The sequence below is a fragment of the Microcaecilia unicolor genome, chromosome 1, assembly GCF_901765095.1.
Source record: "Microcaecilia unicolor chromosome 1, aMicUni1.1, whole genome shotgun sequence".
NCBI classification, from domain to species: domain Eukaryota; kingdom Metazoa; phylum Chordata; class Amphibia; order Gymnophiona; family Siphonopidae; genus Microcaecilia; species Microcaecilia unicolor.
In genome coordinates, this window is record NC_044031.1 from 574682080 (window position 1) to 574708576 (window position 26497).

The following is a 26497-nucleotide window of genomic DNA, read 5'->3' on the forward strand; positions in this document are numbered from 1 at the left end:
AGTAAATCAGTGTGCTGCACAAGAAGCAAAGACTGTCCTAGAATAAGAAGTCATGCTAGATAGGCTAAGAGCAACATCAGAAAACATCTCTTCATAGAAAGGGTGGTGGGCACATGGAACATGATCCCAAAGAGGTAGTAGAGACAGAAGCAGAGTTCAAAAAAGCATTATTTTCTCTGTTTAGCTGTGTAGCATGATATGAGGAATTTTCAGAGTTATTGATTTTGATATATAAAATATACAGCTGCAAAGACTTACTGGAACAGTATCAGATAAACTGGTCTGACCATCACCCTCCTGTGTAACAAAGGCTAGCCGGATGGATACTTAAATTGTCAATCACTACATCTCCAAAGAACAAAAGTCTTCATATTGAGAGCAATCAAAAAGACTGGATGAAACTCACAGACAATGACTCAGAGACTGAAAAGCCCATCTACCCACCTAATCTGACAAAAGGAGCCCATCTATGCCAGACTCTTTTAATCCTGTCAAATACGGATGTGTATCTACCAGCAGATGTCCAGACAGAAAGTCTTATGATGTCATTAAAACATGTGACCAGTTACAATGTTCAGTCTCAAAGCTAGATGGAACTAGTTTTCAGTTATCCCTGAGTTTTCATTGGATTGAGTGCACCCCACCTGACTTCAGCCTATGGTCCAACAAGAAATTATAAAAGCCTGGAATATTTTCAGTTTGCACTCTCTGGCCCTGCTCTCTCTTTGTCCTCTCTGCCACTTCCTGTGGACTTTCACTGAGCCTTGCTGGACTTCACACACATCCAACATAAGACTCTCTCCAGGCTCCAGCAACAACTCTGCAACAAAAAGACTTCTTTTCCAGCAAGGACCTCCTTCATCACTCCAACCAGCAGCCTCCATTATCAAAGTGAGTTATTAATCCAGCCTAATTTATAATTCAGACTTTTTAATCTTGAAGCCCATTTCTCTTGTGAAAGATTCCTAAAAACTGCCTCTTTTAACATTATTACATTACCAGTATTGTAAATAAACATTTTAAAGTTAAATATATGGTCTTTATGTTCTGAGCACGTCCTTAAACCTTACAGTGCAAGTTAATGTAATTCAACAAATATATTAGTTCATTCCCCTTTTATTACATTATAGCTGTATCTTAATAGCAAAATAAAAGCAATATTCCTAGATTTGAGTTCCTAGCTCTCCTTGACCCTCCACTCCTTAACGGTGGGCAGCAGTGGCGTTCCTAGGGGGAGCTGACACCCGGGGCGGATCGCCGATGCGCCCCTCCCCGGTGCAGCGTGACCCCCCCCCCCCCGTGAAAGAACCCCCCCCCCCAGGTGCACGCCGCTGGGGGGGGGGGTGCCGGTCAGCTTCGTTCATTTCCATGCTCCCTCTGCCCCAGAACAGGGGCAGAGGGAACATGGCAACGAACGAAGCTGACCGGCGCGCGTGCGCGGCACCCCCCCCACCACCAGCAGCGTGCACCCGGGGCGGACCGCCCCCACCCCCCCTTGGTACGCCACTGGTGGACAGCAAGAACATCTATTTCTGTGCAGTACTATAATGGGACAATGTGGGAAATGCCCCCAAAAGCTACCACACAGGCTTTGCAACTTTACCACAATTTAGCAGAACAGTCTCTAAAATTCTTTAGACAAAGGCATTGGGCAAATACTGACATATAACAGCTTTCTCTGAAGGGGTGAAATTATGTATGCAGCTAATATCTATTAACATATTTTCAGAAGAGTCATGCTGAAGACAAACTGTAGCTGCTATACTTACTTAACTTTTCAATATTGGGCATAACGTCGCTCCCTTTGTTCATGTAGGAAGCACGGAAGCCATCAACGGAGAAAATAACCAAGGGAGGGCGAACAAAGCTGAAACAATGATATGCATGCGAAAAATTATGCTCAGTAACACAATGAAACACACCTTCCAAGAATTAATTAGTTTCTGAAACACTCTAGCACTTTTTCACATTAAATATTCTGATGCGAGTAAAGTGAACATGGGGTTTTCTTTTTTGGGGGGGGAGAGGGGTAGTTGCTCTATTAGGGAGGTAGAAGCAGAGTTGGAAGGGAAGTATTACTTTGTTGTTGCTGTGGCCTGTCAGACAGTTTCAGTGGTTAGAACTTCTGGATAGGGAGAATACAATTTATTCTCTCAATGTGTTGGGCTGAACCACCCCAGTTAAACGCAAGAAAATATTGGCGTATTTGAAGAGGACTAAGTCAGAAGTGTGCGGTCTCCAAGAGACTCTTCTCTCTGCAGTAGAGGCTCAGAAGTTGAGGAGGGATGGGTTGACCACTGTTGTTATGTTCCAGCAATGGGGAAGAAGGGTGGGTTCTCCCCAAGCCTGGGCGAGATGCTCAAGAGGTTTTGAACTATAGGTCTCTCTCTTTGATAAATAAGATGCTGGCAAACTGAATGATGGGTCCTTTGATGTGATTAATATACCTGGATCAGACAGGGTTTGAGTACTCTGACAATATGAGGCTCTGTTTGCATCTTTTGCAGCTTGCTCAAGCCCTAAAGTCGCCTGCCTTTTTGGTCTTATTAGATGCCGAAAAGGCATTTGATAGGGTTGAGTGGCCTTATATGCTTGCAGCCTTGCAGTGGTTTTGGTTTGAGGAGAACTATGTTAAGGTGGCGCATCTTATATTCTTAGCCAACAGCTAGGTTTTATTTATTTTATTTACTAGGCTTTATTTACCACCTTTTTGAAGGAATTCACCCAAGGCGGTTTACAGTGAGAATAAACCAAACATGAGCAATAGACAATACAGCAGTAAAAATATTCAAATAACAATACAAAGTATGGCATAGTATACTACTTACAATGTCAACACAATAAGTAATAGAACATTTTAATTGACAGTGTAGGGTATAAACAAAGATGGAACATATAGATAGGTAAGAGACTAAGGAGTTAGAAAATAAGGTGACTAAATTAAAGAAAGTTGCACATTTACATTAAGGGCCCCTTTTACCAAGCTGCGGCAAAAGAGGACCTACTGCTGGCATTGGCATGCATTTTTGGCACGTGCAGAGGCCCCCTTTTCCTGCAAAGGGTAAAAGATAGGTCTTTCTTTTTTCTAAGGAAATAGTCATGTGGCAAGTGAAGCACTTGCTGCGTGGCCATTTTGGGGGTGAGGGGGAAGTCCTTACCACCACCCATTGAGGTGTGTATAAACTTTAGGTTGAGATTTATTCCTCCCAGTGCAGCGAATCAGCCACCGCTATCTAGGGATGAATGAATTCCATCCAAGGCTGCTTCTGGTATATTTACCTCGTAATATGCAGACTCCTAAATTACCAGAGCTGTGCACTTTACTCTGAGCAGGTCAGGAGAGAACAAACAAGCCAAATACAACAGATACATGAGACATCAGCTCGTAGGTTTATTTGAAACAGATATGCTAATACAATACTCACCAAATAGTTTCTATCATATCAATTAGTACAGCAATCAAAGCAGTTTCTCATACAGGGAGTTGACAGACAGTGAATCAAATTGATATCACAGACCTTGACTTCTCCAAGGACTATACAAGTAACATGTACAATCAATTGGTTATGTGAATATATTACTCATATTACCCCAGCTACACAAAGGTGTTCTCTGGGTCTGAGTCTTTAATGTTTTGTTTTACTACTCAAAGCCAATTAGTAGATATACAAGACTCAAAGCTATGTATGAGAAAGCAATTGGATTACTTGCCAATTCAGTCATTGGTTTCTCATAGGAGAGGGCAGCTTGGCTGTCTCTCTGGCTTGAAGTAGGAAGTACACTCATTTTTATAGGTCCACTCAGGATACAGATAATATGACAGTAAGCACACCTGATTGGATCTATGTTAATGTCATAGTTCTCACTGCCATGAACATCCTAGAATCCTGGGCCAACGCTTTCAAGATGAAAATGAACAAAGAAAAAACTCAATGCCTAATCCTTTCATCACAACACGCTACTCTGCTCCCAACCACCCTGATCACCCCCGACGTTACAATCCCAATATCTGATAATCTAAAAATCCTAGGAGTAACATTAGACAACCACCTAACTTCCACCTAACTATAGAAACTCATGCTAAAGCCACGACGAAGAACATGTTCAACATGATGTGGGTACTGAAAAGAGTAAAACCATTCCTCCCACAGAAAACTTTCCGCAACCTAGTACAATCCACAGTACTTACTCATGCCGACTACTGCAACAGCATCTTCATCGGTTGCAAAGCCCAAATCATGAAAAAACTCCAAACCGCCCAAAACACAGCAGCCAGACTCATCTTTGGCAAATCACAATTTGAAAGTGCAACACCACTTCGTGAAAAACTCCACTGGCTCCCAATCAAGGAACGCATAAACTTCAAAGCCCACAAAATGATCCACAAGATCCTCCATGGCGAATCTCCAAGCTACATGACCAACTTGATCGATCTTCCAGCCAGGAACGGGTCCAAATCTTCTCGTACATATCTCAATCTTCATCTTCCCAATTGCAAAGGCCTCAAATACAAAACCTACTATACATCCAACTTCTCCATTATAGGCAGCCAACTCTGGAACGCAATACCTCGACACATCTGAACAACCAATGAACACCTACCCTTCTGAAAGCTGCTGAAAACTTACCTCTTCAGACAAGCTTACCCAAACAACCCAACTTAATTCTCAAACTTATTCCACAACACTAGCACTACCCATACTCCAATCCTCTCCCCCACATCTCTCCCTACTGCCCTACTCTTTATAACTGATCATCTCTTAATTGTTTGTACCATACTTCGTGATATCTCTGTGATACTTTGTACCATACCTTGTAAGCCGCACTGAACCTGCTGTGGAGCGGGAAAGAGCAGGGTATAAATGCTATAAATAAATAGTTAACACTGATTGGCTATGGTAATGAAGTGGTTAGTAGGAAATCTAAGTCATTTTCCTGTGCAGCCATCTTTGTTGTTTTTCACGAACATCTGTAACCACACTGTTGCTAAACGATGTTACTCTGTTCTTTCCCACTCATGCTCGTTCCTCATTCTACTGCATGGGAGTGTCACAATAGATCATAAGTTCTGTATTTCTGAACATCTGTTACCACGATATTGCCACATCCATGCAATTCTGTCAGTTAGACCCCCATCCTTGCGGTTTTCTGTTTGCTCTGCAGTGTTTCAACACTGGAGTTCAAGTCAGAGACACAGGCCTGTAATTTTTTTCCTCATTTTGGATCCTGAACCAAAGTAAGTCCTAGGGCCAAATAATAGTAATATTCAGGTGGCAGTCAGGGCTCCCACACTAACCCGGCGGTAACTGGGCAGTGCACAGCATTGCCTGATTACTGCCAGGTACACACCAGCACTACAAAAATAAATATATGACAGATGTGATGGCATGCTGGTGGGTGCGAACTACCACCAGGCTGCTGTGGTAGCCCAGCAGTACTTCCTTTTAAGCGAGCAGTAAGCCCGCGTTGGGATTACTGCCGCTTTGTAAAATGGGCTCTTAAGTCAGCTGTCAGATTTGTGTTATATAGGGGTACAAGGCAGGGGTTCCAGATTTTTCTCTTGTTATTTAATCTGGCTTTAGAACCTCTTATGTGTGCCATAAGGCAGGCACAAGATATTGTGTATTTTATGTAGTGCCAAGGAGTATAAACTGTCTGCGTCTGCAGATGATGTTCTGCTGTACTTAACTAGTTCTTGCTCCACCATCCCATCACTGATTGATGGGTTTGGGGAATTCTTTGGATACAGAGTAAATGGGGCAAAGATGGAGGTAATGCCATTGAATATTTATTGTACTAAGGGCATGATTGATCCTTTTTCCAATCCAGTGGTGTAGTGCAGGAATAAAGTGTCTGGGGATTATGTTACTGCCTACCTTTTATGATATAATTGTAATGAGCAGAGTATTTTGCAGAGGGTAAAAAGCATGTGTAGTGGATTGGTGCTGCTATATTTAAGCTTGTGGGGGAGGTTGGAAACTATTAAAATGACAGTGGCGCCCATCATAATGTATAGCATGTGTATGATACCTGTAATGTTTTCTGCTGGGTTTTATAAAGACATTGATAAAACACTGCTTGATTTTCTCTGGAAGTAAAAGAGGCCAAGGATTGCACAGAGAACATTGCAGAGGAATTAGAAGGTGTGAATTTCCCGCATTTTCAAAAATTACAACATGGCTTTTCTTACCCCACAAGGTTTGCTATGGCTTGTGGACAAGGACTCACAGCTGATGCCTTCATGGATAGGCCTAGAAGCGTCCTTAGTCCAGCCTATACAGCTGTAATTTTTGTTTGGTGCTAGACTCCCATCATATATAAAAAAGAACCAGATTCTGTCATCAATGTTGCTGGGTGCTGGTTTGGTACCTAGGGTTATGGATTCTAAAGCAGCTCCTTTGTGGTGGAACCCACACCTCCGAATAGATGGAAAGCAAATGTAGTGGTCTATTCGGGGGGCAGCACAATATATAGACGGTTAGCCATCTGATGTGTGGACAGGGTGTCATGTTATTTCAAGAATTTAGGCAGCTGAGGAGTCTTCATTTCTCACACAGTTACAAGTGGTTGCAGCTCAAACACGTGCTAAAAGCATGAAAAAAGAATTTAGCATCAATCACCGAGGTGTCTGGACTACACTCCTTGTGTAATATTTCAGAAGCTTTGCGCAGGTGTCAGCGTCCAGTCTATATGAACTGCTTCATCTGTCAGCAAAGTGTTCCAGAAGTGTATTATCTTTTGACCTACATATTAATGCCCTAGTTAGAAGTTCATTCCTTTTAAGAAAATTGAGGCATGTTAGGAAATTCCTAGAAACTGATAAATTTAGACTATTGGTTCAGGTTCTACTATTGTCCAAGCTGGATTATTGTAATCTTATTTATTTAGATGGCACTAACATTTTAAAAGGACTTCGGACAATTCAGAATACCACAGTTTGTTTGATTTTTTTCAAGGTATTATATAAGATTATACTGGCCTCCTATAGAAGCCAGGGTATCGTTTTAAGTTTTCATGTCTCTTGTTTAAGGTTTTAAATGGTGCTTGCCTTTCTCAATTTCACACTCTCCTCCCTCCCCTTTTTTTTTTTTTTTACAAAGCAGGGCTAGCGACTGCCGCACAGTAATGCTGACACAACCCATTCACTTTGAATGGGCTGTGTCAGCATTACTGCACCAGCAGCCACTAGCGCAGCTTTGTAAAAAGGAGGGGTCAATCTGTTATTCTTTCTAGAAATAGAAGATCTATTAATAATTCACCTTTTACTTCTGATAGAGGTAGGGTGAGATTTAAAATACAAGAGATGTGCTAGCTTACCAGACTCCTAAAATTTGGCAAGAGATTTCCACTTGTTTTCATCAGTTTTACACCTATCATTCTTAAAAAAAAAATCTTATGACTTTGCTATTCAGGAAATATGTTTTGAGCTAAAACTTTGGCATATTATATTTTGTGTGTGCATTTTAGGAGCAGGTGTGGCACAGAATGTTTGAAGTCTTTCAGTAGAGACACCACTGACATTTACAAATCTTTTATTTGGACCTCCAGGTGACTTTTTTCATTAAGACCCAACAATGTGGCAAGGTCTACTGTCTTATGGTGGCTGTTGCTTTCCAAGACATATTTCAGAATTGCAAAAAAGATACACTCTGGAACAATTGTTCTCTATCTCAGTTCTGATCAAAGCAGAGTACAATATAGTCTGCTCTTCTGCATAACCCAATCAATTCTCCATATTGCTCAGAAGAATAATTTCTGAGGATCAGTGGCATAAACTAGAACTAACTGAAAGGGCCCTGGGCGGAAAAATTAAGATGGGCCCCTATAACACCATCTCTTCCAAGGTAGTGATGACCAAGGGGAGAAGAAGGAATCCCTTCAGAGCTCCAGTATACAAACCCTGCATAAAGCAAAAACATTCCAGCCCTATAGAAAACCTTCATAGTCAGAAATAAACTGAAATGCAAGGTATCAGAAATGCATATTTCCCAACTCTGACATTATAGATTCAGAAAAAGCGTTTTTCTACCTTTGTTGTCTCTCTTTTTTGCTTTTCTCGTTTTGTTTTGTTGTTTTACTTTAATCTCATTCCAGGGTCTCCTGTCTTTTTTGCATTTTTTTCTATGTCCACTAGACATCTTTTCTCTGTAGTCCTATCCTCTTCCCATGTTCAACACCTGCCCTCTGTGTCCCCATTCATCCCCTGTGTACAGCATCTCCTCCATGTCTCTGTCACTATGTTCCCTCCATGTCCAGCATCCTTCTCTGTGCCCCTTTCCCTCCACTTATCCAGCTTGTCACCTTTCGCTTCCACTTCTTCCATACCTCCCCACTCTGGGCCCATCTCTTCCTCTCTTTTCCCTCCCCCCACCCCCTGCACAGTCTGGCATCACTTTCTCCCCTTCAGGGTCCAATCAGTCTCTCTTACTCTCTCTATTCTCCCTTTACTTACTCAGGGGGTCCAGCATTTCTTCCCCTTCCCTTTCTGGTCTCTCTCTCTCTCCATTCTGTCCCCTTGGGTTTACCTTTCTTCCCTATGTCTCTCTCCCTCTCTATCTTGCCTCTGCCTTGAACCCCCTCCCTCACACCCGCAGGTCCATTATCCCTCTCTTCCTGTCCCTGAATCTCCCTAACCCCTCCTCTCCCCTCCCACAAGTCCAGCATCCCTATCTTATGGACCTGCATCTCTCTAACCCTTCCTTGCCCCTCCCCACAAGTCTGGTATCAAACACCCTACACCCCCAACACCCCTGTGGGTCCTGGCATCATTCTAACCTCCTTTTCTTCCCCCCACAGCCCTTAAAACCTGAGGCGGATGGACGGCCAGCACAGGCAGCGAGATAAAACAGATTGTCTACTGGTGACACCAGGGCCTTTCCACTACCGCATCCCGCCCACAGGAGGTGACACCTCAGAGACAGGACGCAGCAGTGGAAAGGCGTTGGTGGCACCAATAGACAAGTACATTTATCTCACTGCTTCCGCTGGCTAGCCCACCGGGGGGGGGGGGGAGGAAGAGAAGGAAAGAGAGGGGGGAGAGAAATGTTGGGAGCTGCAGGGGGAGAGATGCCAGGACAGGCGGGCAGAGGGGTGCAACAGCAGGCAGCCCCTACCATTGGGTAGCCCTGGGCATTTTGCAGGGCTCGCCCAATGGTAGCTGTGCCCCTACCAAGGATTCAATTTATGGCTTCTCTGATTTTCACAATTTGCAGTCATACCTCTTTCTTTGTGTTAGAACATGTGCTACTTCTGGTTCAAGTGTTAAAAACCTGAGTTCCTGCAAGTACTGGTTTCTTAGAGGTAGACTGATAGCAGGACCGGTTGTTAAGGAGATTGATAAGACAAAGAAAAATGTGGCTCCCAGAAAATGAAAGACATCCATAAGAAAAACAATAACTTCCAATGTGTGGGAGAAAACCGAACTAGCTTCTTTATACTCTCTAGTGGGTGCTGCTACTGTTGCTGCTATATGGTGCATCTTCTCTGGAAGAGAAGGCACAGCACATCTTACTGCTATCAGCTTATTTTTAACAAATGTTTTTGCATATAGATATGTTCATTTTTTTTTTTAATTGACGTGTAAAGTATGTAACATACCCTGCTGGACATTCTGGAGATTTTATTTCCTCACAATCATCCTCCACCCAACGTGTTTCTCCTTTAAAAAAAAATAAATGTAACATTAAGGTCTCTTGTCATTGCAAGCATCATCACACTGCACATTTTGGTGAAAGGCTTCCATTTCAGAATCTGTGCACAGGTTATGAAAAAGCCCTGAAAATCCAAAAAAAAAAAAAAAGTAGATGCACACACAAGTCCTTCAACAACACATTACATATGAAAATATACATGTGTAAAGGCTCTTTAACATTAGATGATTGCATATGATTGAAATTAACAACATTTTGCATGTGGATTCTATATTTGACATTAATGCATGTGTCAAACTTCATGTGTTGCTGGAGGGTCTTTTTTAGGTTTCCTTTCATGAATGTCTTCATCCAGAGTGTCCAACTTCAGTCCTTGAGGGCTGCAAACCAGTCTGGTTTTTAGCAAAGCCCTAATGAATACCCATGAGAAATTTGCACAAACACTCCTCAATTGTACACAAATCTCTCATGCATATTCATTACAGCTATCCTGAAACCAAGCAGATTTAAGGACCTTGAACACTTTAAATGCACACTGTCGTGCTGCTTTGCCTCCCATGAGAAATCCAGAGAATGCCACCACTAATTATGACTGCCAATTTCTTCTTCAAAACAAATTCAAACTACCATCTATCTAGCTATCGAATTTCACCATACCCAAGAATACTGCAGCACGTCCCTGCTGATCAGATACCACAACAAGTTTGCTCATTTTTGCTGTCCTTTGATATTGCTAAAACTGTTCATGTTGCACAGAAAAAAAAGTAAGAAAAAAAATAAAGTAAAAAGTCAATAGTTGGAATAAATTTATAAAATCTAAATAACCTCAAACAACTAAATAGACTCAATGTCAGAAAACATACAAACAGGCTATTGAATCTCTTATAGCACCAGCTAATCCAAACCCAAGCCTGAAATTTCTATTCAATCATTTGTAGCCATTTATTTAAATTATACATATATTTATTGTCCTCAAATAGATCATAAAGGATGAAAAAAAACTATACATGTAAACAAAAAGGATCACTTATCTGCAAATAGCAGAAACAGCGCTGGAACCATGGTTCTGTATCCTACACCCACACCGGTATAAAGTAGCATTTCAGTTATTATAACCTGCTTTGGGGGTAATCAGACTGGATTGCCTACTAAAAAAATAAAACACCAACACTCAGACTACTCACATGGCAAACTACCCAGAACTGGAACATACATCAGGCATTAAACCCTAAAAAGGCTTCCATACTGCTCTCAAAGCAGACAATACCAAGCGATGAGTCCTGTGTTTGCTATCAACAATGGTTCCAGCACTGCTTCTGCTATTCACAGATAAGTGACTGGTTTTTTGTGTACATGTATATGGTTTTATTTCATTCTTTATGATCTATTTGAGGACAATAAATATATGAGAGGGTCAAGATGAGTCAGAAGTTTGGATTTAAAGGCAGTCTTTAAGAGGTGGTTCTTCAAGCAGGAGTAGAATATGACCAGGATATGGAGCAAGACACACCAACTCAGGAAGGACATTCCACATACCTGGTGACACAAGACAGAAATCTAAAGGGCTCATTTTCAGAGCACTTGGACTTACAAAGTTCCATAGGTTATTATGAAACTTTCTAAGTCTAATTGATTTGAAAATACACCTCTAAATGTTTGCAGTTGGCAAAGAAGGGCACAGACAGCAGCAGTTTGCCTGATGCAGTGGGAGACTACAGTAGAAAGATAATGAACTGCTGAACGAATGTAAATTTGAGAAATAGTAGCTTAAATTGAACTCAGAAGCAGACAGGGAGCTGACGTAGTGCCAAGCACACACGTAACTTCTTATGCTACTCCTATCTCCTTTCTCTACGTTCTTTGTCTCATATGACACTGGTCTCAGGCACATGGCCACATCATGTCCTCCTTTAATTATCTTCCTAGAAGCAGCAAAATGGCAATTAGAACAACAAAATAAAGATACCAGTGTGAGATATATGCCTGGAATTCACTGATCCTTAACATTTTATTTTATTTATTTCCAGTGCTTGACATACCACACACGGAGTCTGTAAAGGCAACTATGCAGTTTACAACAACAAAACGGATGAGTATCGGAGACTAAAAGTGAGCTTGTACTTTGTATTTGACCAAAACCAATAATCTACTGTCATGCCTTATTACTAGTCATATCATGCAGGTAATATTGGTTTCAGCAGGTGTGTATTGAACATACTTCAGTAGTGGAGCGAGAGGTCCAGAGTGTTCTCATTAGGGAATGAAGGTGTTGGATGTGTGTCCTCAGCTATATTAAAATGATACCATTTCAAAGAGTGCAGTTCCTTGTTGTGTGAGCTTAAGTTCCAGAGAGGAACATGATAGCCACTTCAGGTTGTGCTCTCCATCCAGGAAACCAATGCAACCTCTGCACATTATGAGTTTGGATGGTGGATATGCAACAGTACGATTAAGAGCTGAGCCTCACACAAGTCAAGCACCACCCACAATGCTCTCAATCAGTCTCAAAAGTTAGAAGAGTCCCTTCCCCTGCTGCCTATGGACTGTATCTTGTCCATGCACCATGCAGCATTTGTGCACAGAATTTATGAAATGAACAAGATGTTTTAGACCCCAATTTGAACACTGAGATGCGCTACCCAGACAGCGATACAGTAACAAAGTTTCCTTGGCAGGGAGGAAAAACATTCAAGGTTGGCCTCATCAACTGCATGGCCAAGCATATGTTCAGAACCTCAGGTTCTAGTATAGGCGGCAGTGGGTAGCTTGACAGTGAAGGGCTATGACCCTGTGACTTTGTTTTCCAAGATAAATTGTGCAACTAAATGGAAGAAGACTGCATTTGTGCCAAGTCTCCAAGAAACCATTGAAACCCAGTTTAATCTTAGCATAAAGGTTGATCCTATTCCTGCCAAATCAGGCTTTGGATTATACCTGGTAGGTGGTAGTTACATAACTTAATCGACGCTTTTAACAAGCATGCTTAACTTGCCTGTTGCAAAAAAAAAAAAAAAATTGTAGTTTCTGTGCCAGGTTAATTTGGGACAGATCCTCTCCTTTTCTGCATTCTCTGGCTGTTTTTTATTAAAAGAGCTCTTTCTTCTATTGTCTCAAATACCAAGTCCATGCAAGGTTTGTGGTAGGTTAATAGCCACACATTTCCAAAGTAGCTTACCTTAAACCTCAGCTTCGTGGCTTAAAGAATAAAGCACCTAAAATTTATATAACAGAAATTCTACTGAGCATGTCTTCTAGTGTTAAATATTTATAATTAAAACATTAAGATTGCATGGAACTGAAGTAATTCCACAAGGTGAAAACAGGATCATTAACTTACATAAATTCTTTAAACCATATGTACTACCCATCTATTACAGTGGTTTAAACACAATAGACAATCCAGACAAGTCAGAAATGTATTAAATTCAGTAGGAAGGGTGGGGGGGGTCGATTTGGAAATGTGGCCTTTAATCACCGACATTTCACTAAAATGAATCAGGAGATCTGTAGTTTAGGATCTAATTTGAAAATTAAATTTTATGAGGTTTCAGTCCTGTTTTGCCAGTTTGCACTTATTGAGACATGCAAAGGTATTGTTTCTCAAAAGTGGACCTTACTCAAGATGACAAATGCCTTAATCACTACTTGGCTCAATTATTATAATGGTTTATATTCTGGCCTGCCAAAAGCAATTACAGTGGTTACAACTGCTCCAAAATACATCTGCCAGATTACTGACTGGAGCAAAACTGTGATCCCTTCACCGGTTACCAGTGGAAAAGCAGACTGAATTCAAGATGCTATGCTTAGTTTTTAAACAGTACAGCATGTCATCAATTACCTGGTTACTTGGCAGATCTTATGGTTACTATAACCCTTAGAGAAACCGTTGTTCCTCCCAACTTTCACTGCTTAGCGTTCTATTTGGTGTGCAAATCAAACATTTGCTTTTCCAGGTTGTTAACTGTGGACTGCTCATCCACTGGATATTCAATTAGAACCTGATTATTTTACATTTAGGGGTCCTTTTACTAAGGTGCACTGAAAAATGGCCTGCGGTAGTATAGATGCATGTTTTGGGCGCACGCAAAATTATTTTTTAGCGCACCTACAAAAATGCTTTTTATTTCTGAAAACGGAAATGCCACTTGACGTGCGTAGGTGCCGCGCAACAAAAAATTAAAGATATTTTTCAGACACGTGTAGCGGACGCACACCAAAACTGAAATTACTGCAAGGGCCACGTGGTAACTGGGCAGTAACGCCAATTTGGCATGCATTGGGCGCACATAGGCGCCTATGTGGCTTAGTAAAAGGGCCCCTCAGTTTACGAAAGGTTGGGCTGTTTAATCAATGATGGGGTGCTGGTGAGTGTGCAGATTAATACTGATTTAATGGGGCTTTTTTTAAGTACTTGGTTTAAGGTAGTGTTTTTATGTTATACTGTTGTAGTTTATCATTGCACCCTGCTTTGAGTGCACAAGGCAGATTCTAATCAAGTTTAATATAAATAAATTATCTATATCTATATATATATATATATACAGTGGTGGAAATAAGTATTTGATCCCTTGCTGATTTTGTAAGTTTGCCCACTGACAAAGACATGAGCAGCCCATAATTGAAGGGTAGGTTATTGGTAACAGTGAGAGATAGCACATCACAAATTAAATCCGGAAAATCACATTGTGGAAAGTATATGAATTTATTTGCATTCTGCAGAGGGAAATAAGTATTTGATCCCCCACCAACCAGTAAGAGATCTGGCCCCTACAGACCAGGTAGATGCTCCAAATCAACTCGTTACCTGCATGACAGACAGCTGTCGGCAATGGTCACCTGTATGAAAGACACCTGTCCACAGACTCAGTGAATCAGTCAGACTCTAACCTCTACAAAATGGCCAAGAGCAAGGAGCTGTCTAAGGACGTCAGGGACAAGATCATACACCTGCACAAGGCTGGAATGGGCTACAAAACCATCAGTAAGACGCTGGGCGAGAAGGAGACAACTGTTGGTGCCATAGTAAGAAAATGGAAGAAGTACAAAATGACTGTCAATCGACAAAGATCTGGGGCTCCACGCAAAATCTCACCTCGTGGGGTATCCTTGATCATGAGGAAGGTTAGAAATCAGCCTACAACTACAAGGGGGGAACTTGTCAATGATCTAAAGGCAGCTGGGACCACTGTCACCACGAAAACCATTGGTAACACATTACGACATAACGGATTGCAATCCTGCAGTGCCCGCAAGGTCCCCCTGCTCCGGAAGGCACATGTGACGGCCCGTCTGAAGTTTGCCAGTGAACACCTGGATGATGCCGAGAGTGATTGGGAGAAGGTGCTGTGGTCAGATGAGACAAAAATTGAGCTCTTTGGCATGAACTCAACTCGCCGTGTTTGGAGGAAGAGAAATGCTGCCTATGACCCAAAGAACACCGTCCCCACTGTCAAGCATGGAGGTGGAAATGTTATGTTTTGGGGGTGTTTCTCTGCTAAGGGCACAGGACTACTTCACCGCATCAATGGGAGAATGGATGGGGCCATGTACCGTACAATTCTGAGTGACAACCTCCTTCCCTCCGCCAGGGCCTTAAAAATGGGTCGTGGCTGGGTCTTCCAGCACGACAATGACCCAAAACATACAGCCAAGGCAACAAAGGAGTGGCTCAGGAAGAAGCACATTAGGGTCATGGAGTGGCCTAGCCAGTCACCAGACCTTAATCCCATTGAAAACTTATGGAGGGAGCTGAAGCTGCGAGTTGCCAAGCGACAGCCCAGAACTCTTAATGATTTAGAGATGATCTGCAAAGAGGAGTAGACCAAAATTCCTCCTGACATGTGTGCAAACCTCATCATCAACTACAGAAGACGTCTGACCGCTGTGCTTGCCAACAAGGGTTTTGCCACCAAGTATTAGGTCTTGTTTGCCAGAGGGATTAAATACTTATTTCCCTCTGCAGAATGCAAATAAATTCATATACTTTCCACAATGTGATTTTCCGGATTTAATTTGTGATGTGCTATCTCTCACTGTTACCAATAACCTACCCTTCAATTATGGGCTGCTCATGTCTTTGTCAGTGGGCAAACTTACAAAATCAGCAAGGGATCAAATACTTATTTCCACCACTGTATATAGATAGATAGATAGATAGATAGACAGACAGACAGACACGCATTAAAAATACTAATAATTTCCCTTCATGTAATCTATGGAGGAAAGGGAGAATTGTGCAGTCTGCAATTTCCTCTTGCTCATTTGCCTCCCAGTTCAGTCTTATCTAATCTCTATTGGAGAGCGGCACCATGAGTCTTCATTAAGTAACTGGTAGTTTCCTCTATTTCCCCTATGGAGTGGAGGAGTAGCCTAGTGGTTAGAGCAGTGGACTTTGATCCTGGGGAACTGAGTTCAATTCCCACTGCAGCTCCTTGTCACTCTGGGCAAGTCACTTAACCCTCCATTGCCCCAGGTACAAAATAAGTACCTGAATATATGTAAACCGCTTTGAACGTAGTTGTAAAAACCTCAGAAAGGCGGTATATCAAGTCCCATTTCCTTTCCCATTTAATAATACCATTATCTCCATGCCCAGTGAATGAAATGGCGTTTGGCCAGGGCCTATTGACAATAAGTACATAAGTAATGCCTCACTGGGAAAAGACCAAGGGTCCATCGAGCCTAGCATCCTGTCCACGACAGCAGCCAATCCAGGCCAAGGGCACCTGGCAAGCTTCCCAAACAAACATTCTATACACGTTATTCCTGGAATTGTGGATTTTTCCCAAGTCCATTTAGTAGCAGTTTATGGACTTGTCCTTTAGGAAACCGTCTAACCCCTTTTTAAACTCTGCTAAGCTAACCGCCTTCACCACGTTCTCCAGCAACGAATTCCAGAGTTTAATTACGCGTTGGGTGAAGAAAACTTTTCTCCGATTTGTTTCAAATTTACTACACTGTAGTTTCATCGCATGCCCCCTAGTCCTAGTATTTTTGGAAAGCGTGAACAGACCCTTCACATCCACCTGTTCCACTCCACTCATTATTTTATATACCTCTATCATGTCTCCCCTCAGCCGTCTTCTCCAAGCTGAAAAGCCCTAGCCTCCTTAGTCTTTCTTCATAGGGAAGTCGTCCCATCCCCGCTATCATTTTAGTCGCACTTCGCTGCACCTTTTCCAATTCCACTATATCTTTCTTGAGGTGCGGCAACCAGAACTGAACACAATACTCAAGGTGCGGTCGCACCATGGAGTGATATAATGGCATTATAACATCCTCACTCCTGTTTTCCATACCTTTCCTAATAATACCCAACATTCTATTCGCTTTCCGAGCCGCAGCAGCACACTGAGCAGAAGGTTTCAGTGTATTATCGACGACGACACCCAGATCCCTTTCTTGGTCCGTAACACCTAACGTGGAACCTTGCATGACGTAGCTATAATTCGGGTTCTTTTTTCCCACATGTATCACCTTGCGCTTGCTCACATTAAACGTCATCTGCCATTTAGCCGCCCAGTCTCCCAGTCTCGTAAGGTCCTTCTGTAATTTTTCACAATCCTGTCGTGACAATGACTCCTTGAGTAACCCAGAATGAGGGCAATTCTATAATAGTGCACTTCCTGGTCTATAAAAGAACTTTTTTAAGTGCCTACTTTCCTTTACACCCATTTAGGCTAGAATTATATGTATAAATGTGCTTAAAGTGAAGCATGAGAACTCACATCATCCATAGAGCTTGTGCCTTATTGCTGCAGATATGCACAAAAAGTTACAGTATTAAATAAGCTACACACATAAACTTGAACCCTGCCCAAACTCTACCCATATGTATGCCCCCTTGTAAATATGCACAAAGTTAAGCGGGTATTTATAGACTAGCACTTAGGTGATTATGCACATACACCTGTAACTGCTACATACACACAAATGCTATGACAAACGTACGTGCATAATTGGCAGGTAAAGGTTAGGTGTATAATTCTATAACATAGGCGCTATGGGAGTAATTCTATAACTGGGCGACCACTTGAGCATGTAAAGTGTACATAACACTGTCATTTGTAATCCTCAATGAATCCTTATGGAGATATGGCAGAATATAAGCTATGAATGGAATGGAATAAAGGGGATGGAATGCCTCCCATATAAGGAAAGGCTAAAGAGGTTAGGGCTCTTCAGATTGCAAAAGAGATGGCTGAGGAGTGATATGATTGAGGTCTATAAAATACTGAGTGGTGTAGAACAGGTAAAAGTGAATCGATTTTTTACTCTTTCAAAAAGTACAAAGACTAGGGGACACAATGAAATTACACGGAAATACTTTTTAAAACAAATAGGAGGAAATATTTTTCACTCAACAAATGGTTAAACTCTGGAACTCATTGCCAAGGATGTGGTAACAACAATTAGCATATCTGGATTTAAAAAAAGGTTTGGGCAAGTTTCTGGAGGAAAAGTCAATAGTCTGCTATTGAGACAGACATGAGGGAAATCACTGCATGTCCTTAAGATTGGTAGCATGGAATGTTGCTACTATTTGGGTTTCTGCCATGTACTTGTGACCTGGATTGGCCACTGTTGGAAACAGGATACTGGTCTAGATGGACAATTGGTCTGATACAGTATGGCTATTCTTATGTTCTTATGCAGGGCCACCGAGAGGGGGGGGGGCCAGCACCGCAGTCCCCGGTCTCACCTGCCTGCCTCCTCGGCTCTGGGCCCCCTGCATTCGAAGCAGCAGTCACAGATCCCCTCCCTTTGGGCCTTCCCTCCCTGTGTCCCGCCCTCGCGGAAACTGGAAGTTATATCAGATGAGGGCGGGACATAGGGAGGAAAGGCCAGAAGAGAGGCGATCTGCGACTGCCGCTTTGAATGCAGGGGGTCCGGAGCCGTGGAGGTAGGCAGGTGAGACCGGGGACTGCAGTGGTGGGGGGGTGGCAGCGGCGGGAGGAGCAACAAGGAGCAGCAAAGGCAGGGGAAGCGACAAGGGGGCGGCAGCAGCGGGGCGGCAGCAGCGGGGCGGGGGGCGGAGGCGGGGCGCCCTTGCCCAGGCCTAGTCTCTCGGTGGCCCTGTTCTTATTTACTATAAGTTCTACATTTAGGCACCCACAGTTTTACCAAGTCTATGGCTGGTGAACTGTGAGTGCCTGCATTTTAAGTGGCTCGATACCAGGTTGCACTAGAATTCTGTAACAGAATCCAGGCTCACATGGCATCAGAACACCAAACGGTAGGTGCCCAGATACACAATTACCCCTATGGATGCAATTCTATAACAGGGCACCACAATTTGGGCACCCTAATAATGTGAATTGTGAGCCGCTTACCTGTGTAAGTGGCAGTATTCTGGGAACTTAAAAATGCTAAAGGCACTTAAGTTTAGGCAACCTGTTAAAGAGTGAGGGGGTTATGTGTGCTACCTAGCTCCAGCCAATAGGGATCACCATTGTGTAATGTCAAACTGTTTCTCCCTAGATCATGGGCAGGGCCATGCCTAGGGTCTCTGGCGCCCCCCCCCCCCCCCCCCCCCGGTGAAAATGATCGCTCACCACTTGCCACACTGACAGGAATTGTCAGCAATATTCTTAGAAACAAATTGCTATACATTGCAAAATAAGATAGCAGATGTAAATTCTCAAAGTGGACATATTCCAAACGCTAAAATGAAAATAAAATGATTTTTTTCTACCTTTGTTGTCTGGTGACTTTCTTTTTCCGATCATGCTGGCCCAGTATCTGAGTCTGCTGCTATCTGTCCTCTTAACTCCATTTCCAGGGCTTCCTTTCCATTTATTTCTTTACTTTCCTCCTTTCTTCTTCATTTCTTGCTCTATATCCATTTCCAGCAATTTCTTCTCTCTCCCTGGGTCCTGTCCTCCCATCCACGTCCATCCTTGTCCCTCTCTGCCCTTCCCTCCTCCATCCATAGCCAGCAATCCTCCTCTCTCCCCTCCATTTCCAGCAATTTGTCCTCTCCCTGGGCCCCCATTGGATGGAAATATCCCTCCTCCATCCATAGCCAGCAATCCTCCTCTCTCCCCTCCCCTCCATTTCCAGCAATTTGTCCTCTCCCTGGGCCCCCATGTCCATCCTTGTCCCTCTCTGCCCTTCCCTCCTCCATCCATAGCCAGCAATCCTCCTCTCTCCCCTCCCCTTCATTTCCAGCAAATTGTCCTCTCCCTGGGCCCCCATGTCCATCCTTGTCCCTCTCTGCCCTTCCCTCCTCCATCCATAGCCAGCAATCCTCCTCTCTCCCCTCCCCTTCATTTCCAGCAAATTGTCCTCTCCCTGGGCCCCCATGTCCATCCTTGGCCCTCTCTGCCCTTCCCTGCTGCATCCATAGCTAGCAATCCTCCTCTCTCCCCTCCCCTTCCAGCAATTTGTCCTCTCCCTGGGCCCTGCTGCTGCCATCCCGTCAATGCCTCTCTGCCCTCCCATCCATGCCTGTCTCTCTGCCCTCCCATCCGCGCCCTGGGGCCTTTAAATCTTTTACTTCCGGTCGCGCTCTTGGTTCCCTCAGTGTCCGCCTTCTTCTGACGTCAGAAGAAAGCGGGACACTGAGGGAACCAATGAGTTCAAGGGAAGGGAGATGTCGGCAGCGCTTTCACTGACGCTGCTGAGACAGAGGTAAAAGATTTAAAGTCCTCGGCGGCGCGGGGCAAGGGTAAGCACCGCAGCGGCGCCCTCCAGAGGTGGGCGCCCCCCTGCGGCGCTTACCCCGCTTACCGCATCGGCACGGCCCTCATCATGGGTGGGCAATCATGGTCCTCGAGGGCCACAATCCTGTCAGGTTTTCAAGACTTCCAAAAATGAATATGCATGAGATTGATATTCATGTACTACTTTCATTGTATGTAATTAGATCTCATGCATATTCATTGTAAAAACCTTGAAAACCCAACTGAATTCCAGCCCTCAAGGACCATGGTTGCTCAGCCCTGCCCCAGATGATGTGAACACTACTAAAACAACATTCTCAGCATAAGCAGAAGCAGAGCCCAAGAATCAAATCCAATGATTGTGTTTTCCTTTCCTATTGGACCAAAATACTCCCATTCAAGATTCTGATATAAAGATATGAAGACTGAGATTTTTGCCCCTGAATCAAGCCTGTCAAATGACCAAAATATTTTCACATTCATGTCAACAGTAGCAGCTCAGATATTAATACATTTTGATCTATTAGCTGTTTTCATCAGGCGTCTTTCCATCAGCCCTTTGCTTCATCATTTTATGAATTCATGTTACAATCTAATTATTTGCTTTCCAAACCCAAAACTCAAGGTGGTTACATTTAGTTCCACAGGCTATTTTCCTTCCCCAGAGGGCTTACTATGCAAAACCATTTACATGGGTAAAAATCCATTTTACCCATGGGAATAGGAGCTTTGAATACTGTACAACCAGTCTACAGATAAAGGTAATACATACTGATAACATGCAAACTCTTATCTGCAAACTCTGGAGGAGTTCTTGATGGCAGAGAAAGAAAACCACATGAAGGTTTGAATACTCAAGACGATGCATGTTAGCACTGATACCTCTGCTAATTGTTCCTGTTGTGATCCTTACTTTCCTGGTGTGACAATATGATATTGAAGTCTACCCAAGAAATATGTGGAAGAATACATGGATGTTAGATGAATGCAGTCTAAACTGGCCTCCATCTGGTATATAAAATTGGATAATATGGCCTCAATAGCTAGACATGGGCCAAAGTCATACCTTTTGACCTTCTGAAAAATCAATATGGAATAACTAACAAATCAGTACTATCACTGGTTGCAACCGAGACAATGCATAGTACAAAATAATAGAGATCAGTGCATCTATGAAAGATAAAAGATATAACAAACATTTGTAAAGTGATGCAGACAAAAAAAGAGGTGTGGACTCTGCCTTGTATGAACTCCAACATGCACAATACAAAATAAATGTGGTGTGAAGAAGGGGATAAGGGAACAGAGAGGGGGGGGGGGGGGTACCGGCGGAGGAAAAGATAAGGCCCAGTGGAGGAGACAACCCAGATTCTTAGCTCAGGGAGTTCCACATGTCAGGATGCTTTTTCATGCAGCTGTATGCGGTATCTTCCATCTTAAGTAGAGCTACCACACTCCTCTACACGTCAGGAGAAAGCATAGATCATTGTCCCCAGAGAGCTGAAGGCAGGGTAAAAACTACGATTCACAGCAGCCCTTGAGAATGTCTTACAACAGAATCAAAGACTTCCTATCCCAGCAGCCCCCAGTGGAGCCCAAGGGAAAGGCAGGTAAAGGTGAAACCCAAGAAACAGAGGGGAGGCCAGGAATGGAGGGGGAGCCAATGGAATGGAAGGGGGAAGAAAAGGAGGAAGAAATGAGGCAAGAGGAGCTGATGGAGATTGCAGCTCTGGCAAGATGCACAAGTAAAAGGTTCAGACAGCAGGTAACCGCTTGGGGCGGGGTCTTGGTAAACAAGGGAAGGCAATGGCTATTGTGGAGGAGCCAGGGAGCGACGGAGTCAAATGGGAGGAAGCCAGGAGATAGCACTGGCCAGAGGAAGGAGGGGACCCCTGGGAGCTCTCTGCCTCTGAACTGCTGATGGAATTTTCTAAACTGTTTGTTTGAACTGCCTGTTTGGAAGTGCTTGTTTTTCTTTGTGGAACATTTTTTTGCTTTTGGAATTACTTATTTTGAATTGCATCATTGGGACTGCTGAGATTCATGTCCTGTTAGTTTATGAACTGCATTTTTGAAGCTGTGGAGATTCCTGAACTGCATTATTAAAAACTACTTTTTCTAAACTGTTTGTTTTTGGGATTGCATTCTTGAAACCGCTGGGATAATTTCCCTGGCGGATATCTCGGGAGCTGTGCTGGAATAGTACTGCTGACATACCTCAGGCCAGAGGGTACACCTGGAGGATTACAGGGAGTTGTACCTAAGTGGAATATCATATAGAAAACTTGGGCCGGAGGCCAGAGTTTTCCTGAGAGAAGCGGAGGGATCATTCACAGTGGAGACTGCTAAAAGTATAGTGTTACACGCCCTCCCTGGTAAGGCATGCGATGTCAGCTGTAGGTTCTCTGAGAGTTAGTTGGCAGTAGTCATGACTCACCCTCAGGAACTCTCTGCCAACCGGAAGGGGGTACAAATCCACTAAACTCGTCTCCTGTCCTCAAAGGGCAGGAGAGGAATAAAAAAACTAAATTTAGGATAAGTTCTGAACTTGAAGGAGACCAATTTGAATAGTTGCAAAATATAAACTTTATTGATGACTAATAATTATAATTTTACCTTTTGAACAACAAAACTTGGTATTAACTTAGCACTAAGCATTTAAACAACATTTCAATTACTTCACTTCAACATCATAACAATGTTTCTTGTATTCTTCCTTTTCCAGACAGACTAATCTGGATTCTATGCACCACCATCAGCTAAGTTCCTTTTTATACATTTACCCTTTTTAATCATCAACCTGTGGCAACAGCTATTTATTTTCTTTATCTATTTTCTTCCCTGAAATTAGGAAGAATTTGATACTTTGTTGGTTTGTTTTTTTTTGTTTCCCTAGGTTACCCGGACTCTCTCCCAGGTAAGTATTGCTTCAAAGTCTATTTCACTTTTACTTAGCAGTCCTTTTCCTTCTTGAATTGATGCAGCTCCAAACTTTCTTGCTTGGGGGCCCGATCACCTCTCCTCCAGCACCGCTTTCACGTCTCTCTTCCTCCTACACCTTACTCTTAATTAAATAAAATAGGAAAGAAAACCCTTTCTCCCTATTTCCTTTACCACATTCCACTATACTAAATGACTTTTAAATGGAATTTCAAATACTGGGGCTGGTAGTTATTATAAATAACATTAACCAAAGGCACCTCGCTTGCAGGCCTAAACTATTACTTGTGCTTCCCTATACTGGAAGGGTATATCCACCATAAGCATTCACTGCATCCAAAACCAATTACCTAAATCCAAATGTTATTCACACATTCCCTAGATAATCCCCCTTTCAAAACAATATTAGTACTTTAATTTCATGCATTCATCTCTCTTTCCTAACGCCTATTACCTCCCTTGAAATTCCTCTGCTCAGACACCCTGCACAACTCATCCGCTCTCACCAACAGCCTTCACCCTTCTCCCTTTAATATCCCCTCTCTAGACACTCACTCACAGGTATTCACCCCTTTCCCAATCCTAACTCAGCATATATATATATATATATATATATATCTTTTTCCACCTCAATCAGCACCAGCCTCACCACACACAACCTCTCTCACCACAACATCAACTCCTGCTGGCCACTCTCACACTCAAAAATACATATACTCTCTTCATCTGTTTCTGCCCAACTTTCAACTGAACTGCAAGCTGTCGCCAAGGCAACCAGGTCTCAGCTTGCTCAGCTGTGGTTCCAGAGTGATGTCACTATAGAACCTTTTTTTTTTTCTTTTCCCTCTGGAGGAGCCCAGTTAAGATTATTTTAACCCCTAGGTTACAATAGGAGGAGGACTAAGGAAATAAAGGGAAAATAAAATTTGGGCCCAAACTGGGAGAAAAACGATTAGTCACGTACTCAACAACATTAATGCAGACTTTTTATTGCCCAGAACTTTTTGGACGCCAATTAAGGGGCCCTTTTACAAAGCTGTGGTAAGCACTTATGCATGCTTAACGCAACATAAAATGGCATACTATGAGGTGTGTTGAGGCATCCCACGGTAATTTTGCCATGTGCGCGCGCTTCCCACATGCTAAAAAATATTTTCTTTGGTGCAGGATGCATGTCTAGGGCTGGAGAGTGGGCATGTTCTATGTTAATTGGTTAGTGCCATGAGCTAACTGATTAGCACATGTATAATGTGTAGGTCCCTACTGCCTACAAAATAGGTGGCGGTAAGGCCTTAACGCACTAATGGAAACATTAGTACATGGACATTATTGCAAAAAAATCAGCCATTTGACCTCAGTGGTAAAAATGGCCTTGGCACATGGGAATGACACTAGTAAGGGTGGGCTAAGGCCACATTTTACTGCTCTTTGGTAAAAGAGCCCCTAAGAGTTGTAAAAGTTCACCACTAGGTCTAAGTATTGTTGACACTACACTAAGAACTGGTACACGTTACTCCATTGCCCAATAGAAGTATATTGGCGTGAAGTGTGGCAAACTATTTGCAAGATTTAGCACAAACTGGAACTTACATATTCTACAGTGATGTTACGATCCAGTGCAAGAGTGTTAGATATCAAGCAGCCTAATAAGGGCATTTCAATTAAATCTTCTAGGGGGGGAGGGGAGAACAGGAGATTGGTAGAAATGCTAATGAAGGGCTATTGGAAGGGTCAGGATGCTGACAAGGAGATCTGTCAGGGAGGTGGGGGGGTCACATGCTCAATGAGGAATTGAGACTGTTTTGGCAAATTGGTGGTGTATTACTGCATGCCAATAGTGTAAGTGCACTTAATTTATAAGCAGTGAAAGTGAGGTTTTGAGAATGAGTAAGTTGAGTATGTAAAGGTAAACAAAGGTAGGATAAGCAAAAGGAGAAGAGATTGGGAGGGGTGAGGAGAGGAAGGATGAAGAGGGAAAGATAAAGGGCAAAGGATGGAGAGGAAAAAAGATAAGAGCATAAGGAGATTGGGAGATATAGTTAATGGGTGGTGGTGTGCACCTGCGTCACTCAGGAAGAACCACATGGTAACTTACTTTGCAAGCTTCACCCATTCTCCACAAATTACCAGACTAGTTCCCACCCCATGCCATGCTAAGCAGTTGGCATGGGATTTTTACTACACCACATACATCACTATGGGTCCAAGCTAGTGGTTAATGTACATCACATCCCACACTTACTAAATAGCACACTTTAGTATGACCAACTATGATGACTCAACAGACCACAGCAATATTGTGCGGGTTTTTCAGTTCATTGCAGGTTACAACTAAAACTTCTAGAGTGCCATTTATATAAGATACAGAAAGTACAGAAATACCTTTACATATTACTTGATAGTTGGTACAACAGTCTCCTTTCGCCAAGCAGTCATCAGAGCAGTGACAGGCACTGTCTTCTCTTCGTACCTCACCACATCGATCTTTGGTGCATTCCCAACCACGAGCTAAAATATATGTTTAAAAGGGAAAGAGGGGTCAATTAAAAGATTGACAAAACAAAGTAAAAATGAGAAAAAAGGAACAGTATGTGATCAGAGAAGAGGGATTGCATTGTACAGTATTTGATCAACCATTTGCTCATCACTAGGGAAATGGACTCCAAGGTGCATGGACTTCAAGGTGCATGAAATACCTTAACTCTAGTGTGGGACAGTCAACTTTTCTTGCATCCAATTCAATCGTTCTTATTAACCTGAATAGAATGATTAGAGTAATGGTCTGGAAAGGATCACTTGATAAAATTCTAGTTTTTATTTCCCACCCCAAAGATCTTCCTTGTAACCTTGTACAAGTGAATTTGGAACATATTCACAGAGGCATGATAGAAACACCATTAACACATGTTAAATGGCACTGTTAATAAGGCATTGTGAACTCAGAGGGAGGAAGGGAGGGAGGGGGGACGACCCTGGAGCTCGGAGGGAGGGGCCCATGCACACACTCTCATTCTCACACACACACTCACACATTCACTCTCTCTCACACACACACACACACAGTCGCACATTCACTCTCTCTCTCTCTCTCTCTCTCTCTCACACACACACACACACAGTCACACATTCACTCTCTCAAACATAAACACTCCGAGGAAAACCATGCTAGCGCCCGTTTCATTTGTGTCAGAAACGGGCCTTTTTTACTAGTATGTTCATAAAACCCTGTGCCAGAAAACA

The 26497-nt window shown here is 42.9% G+C and overlaps 1 protein-coding gene across 13 annotated transcripts in view; it reads right to left on the minus strand.

The window, feature by feature from the left end:
• Positions 1-26497, minus strand: part of ENPP2 (ectonucleotide pyrophosphatase/phosphodiesterase 2) — a 379835-nt gene that overhangs the window by 225564 nt on the left and 127774 nt on the right. For all 13 annotated transcript variants that reach the window (XM_030218400.1, XM_030218486.1, XM_030218477.1 and 10 more), the window contains exons 4-6: positions 25640-25765; positions 9598-9658; positions 1770-1867 (exon numbers count right to left, since the gene is read on the minus strand). In XM_030218400.1, the coding sequence (XP_030074260.1) occupies positions 1770-1867; positions 9598-9658; positions 25640-25765 (285 nt within the window). The remainder of the gene's footprint in view (positions 1-1769; positions 1868-9597; positions 9659-25639; positions 25766-26497) is intronic.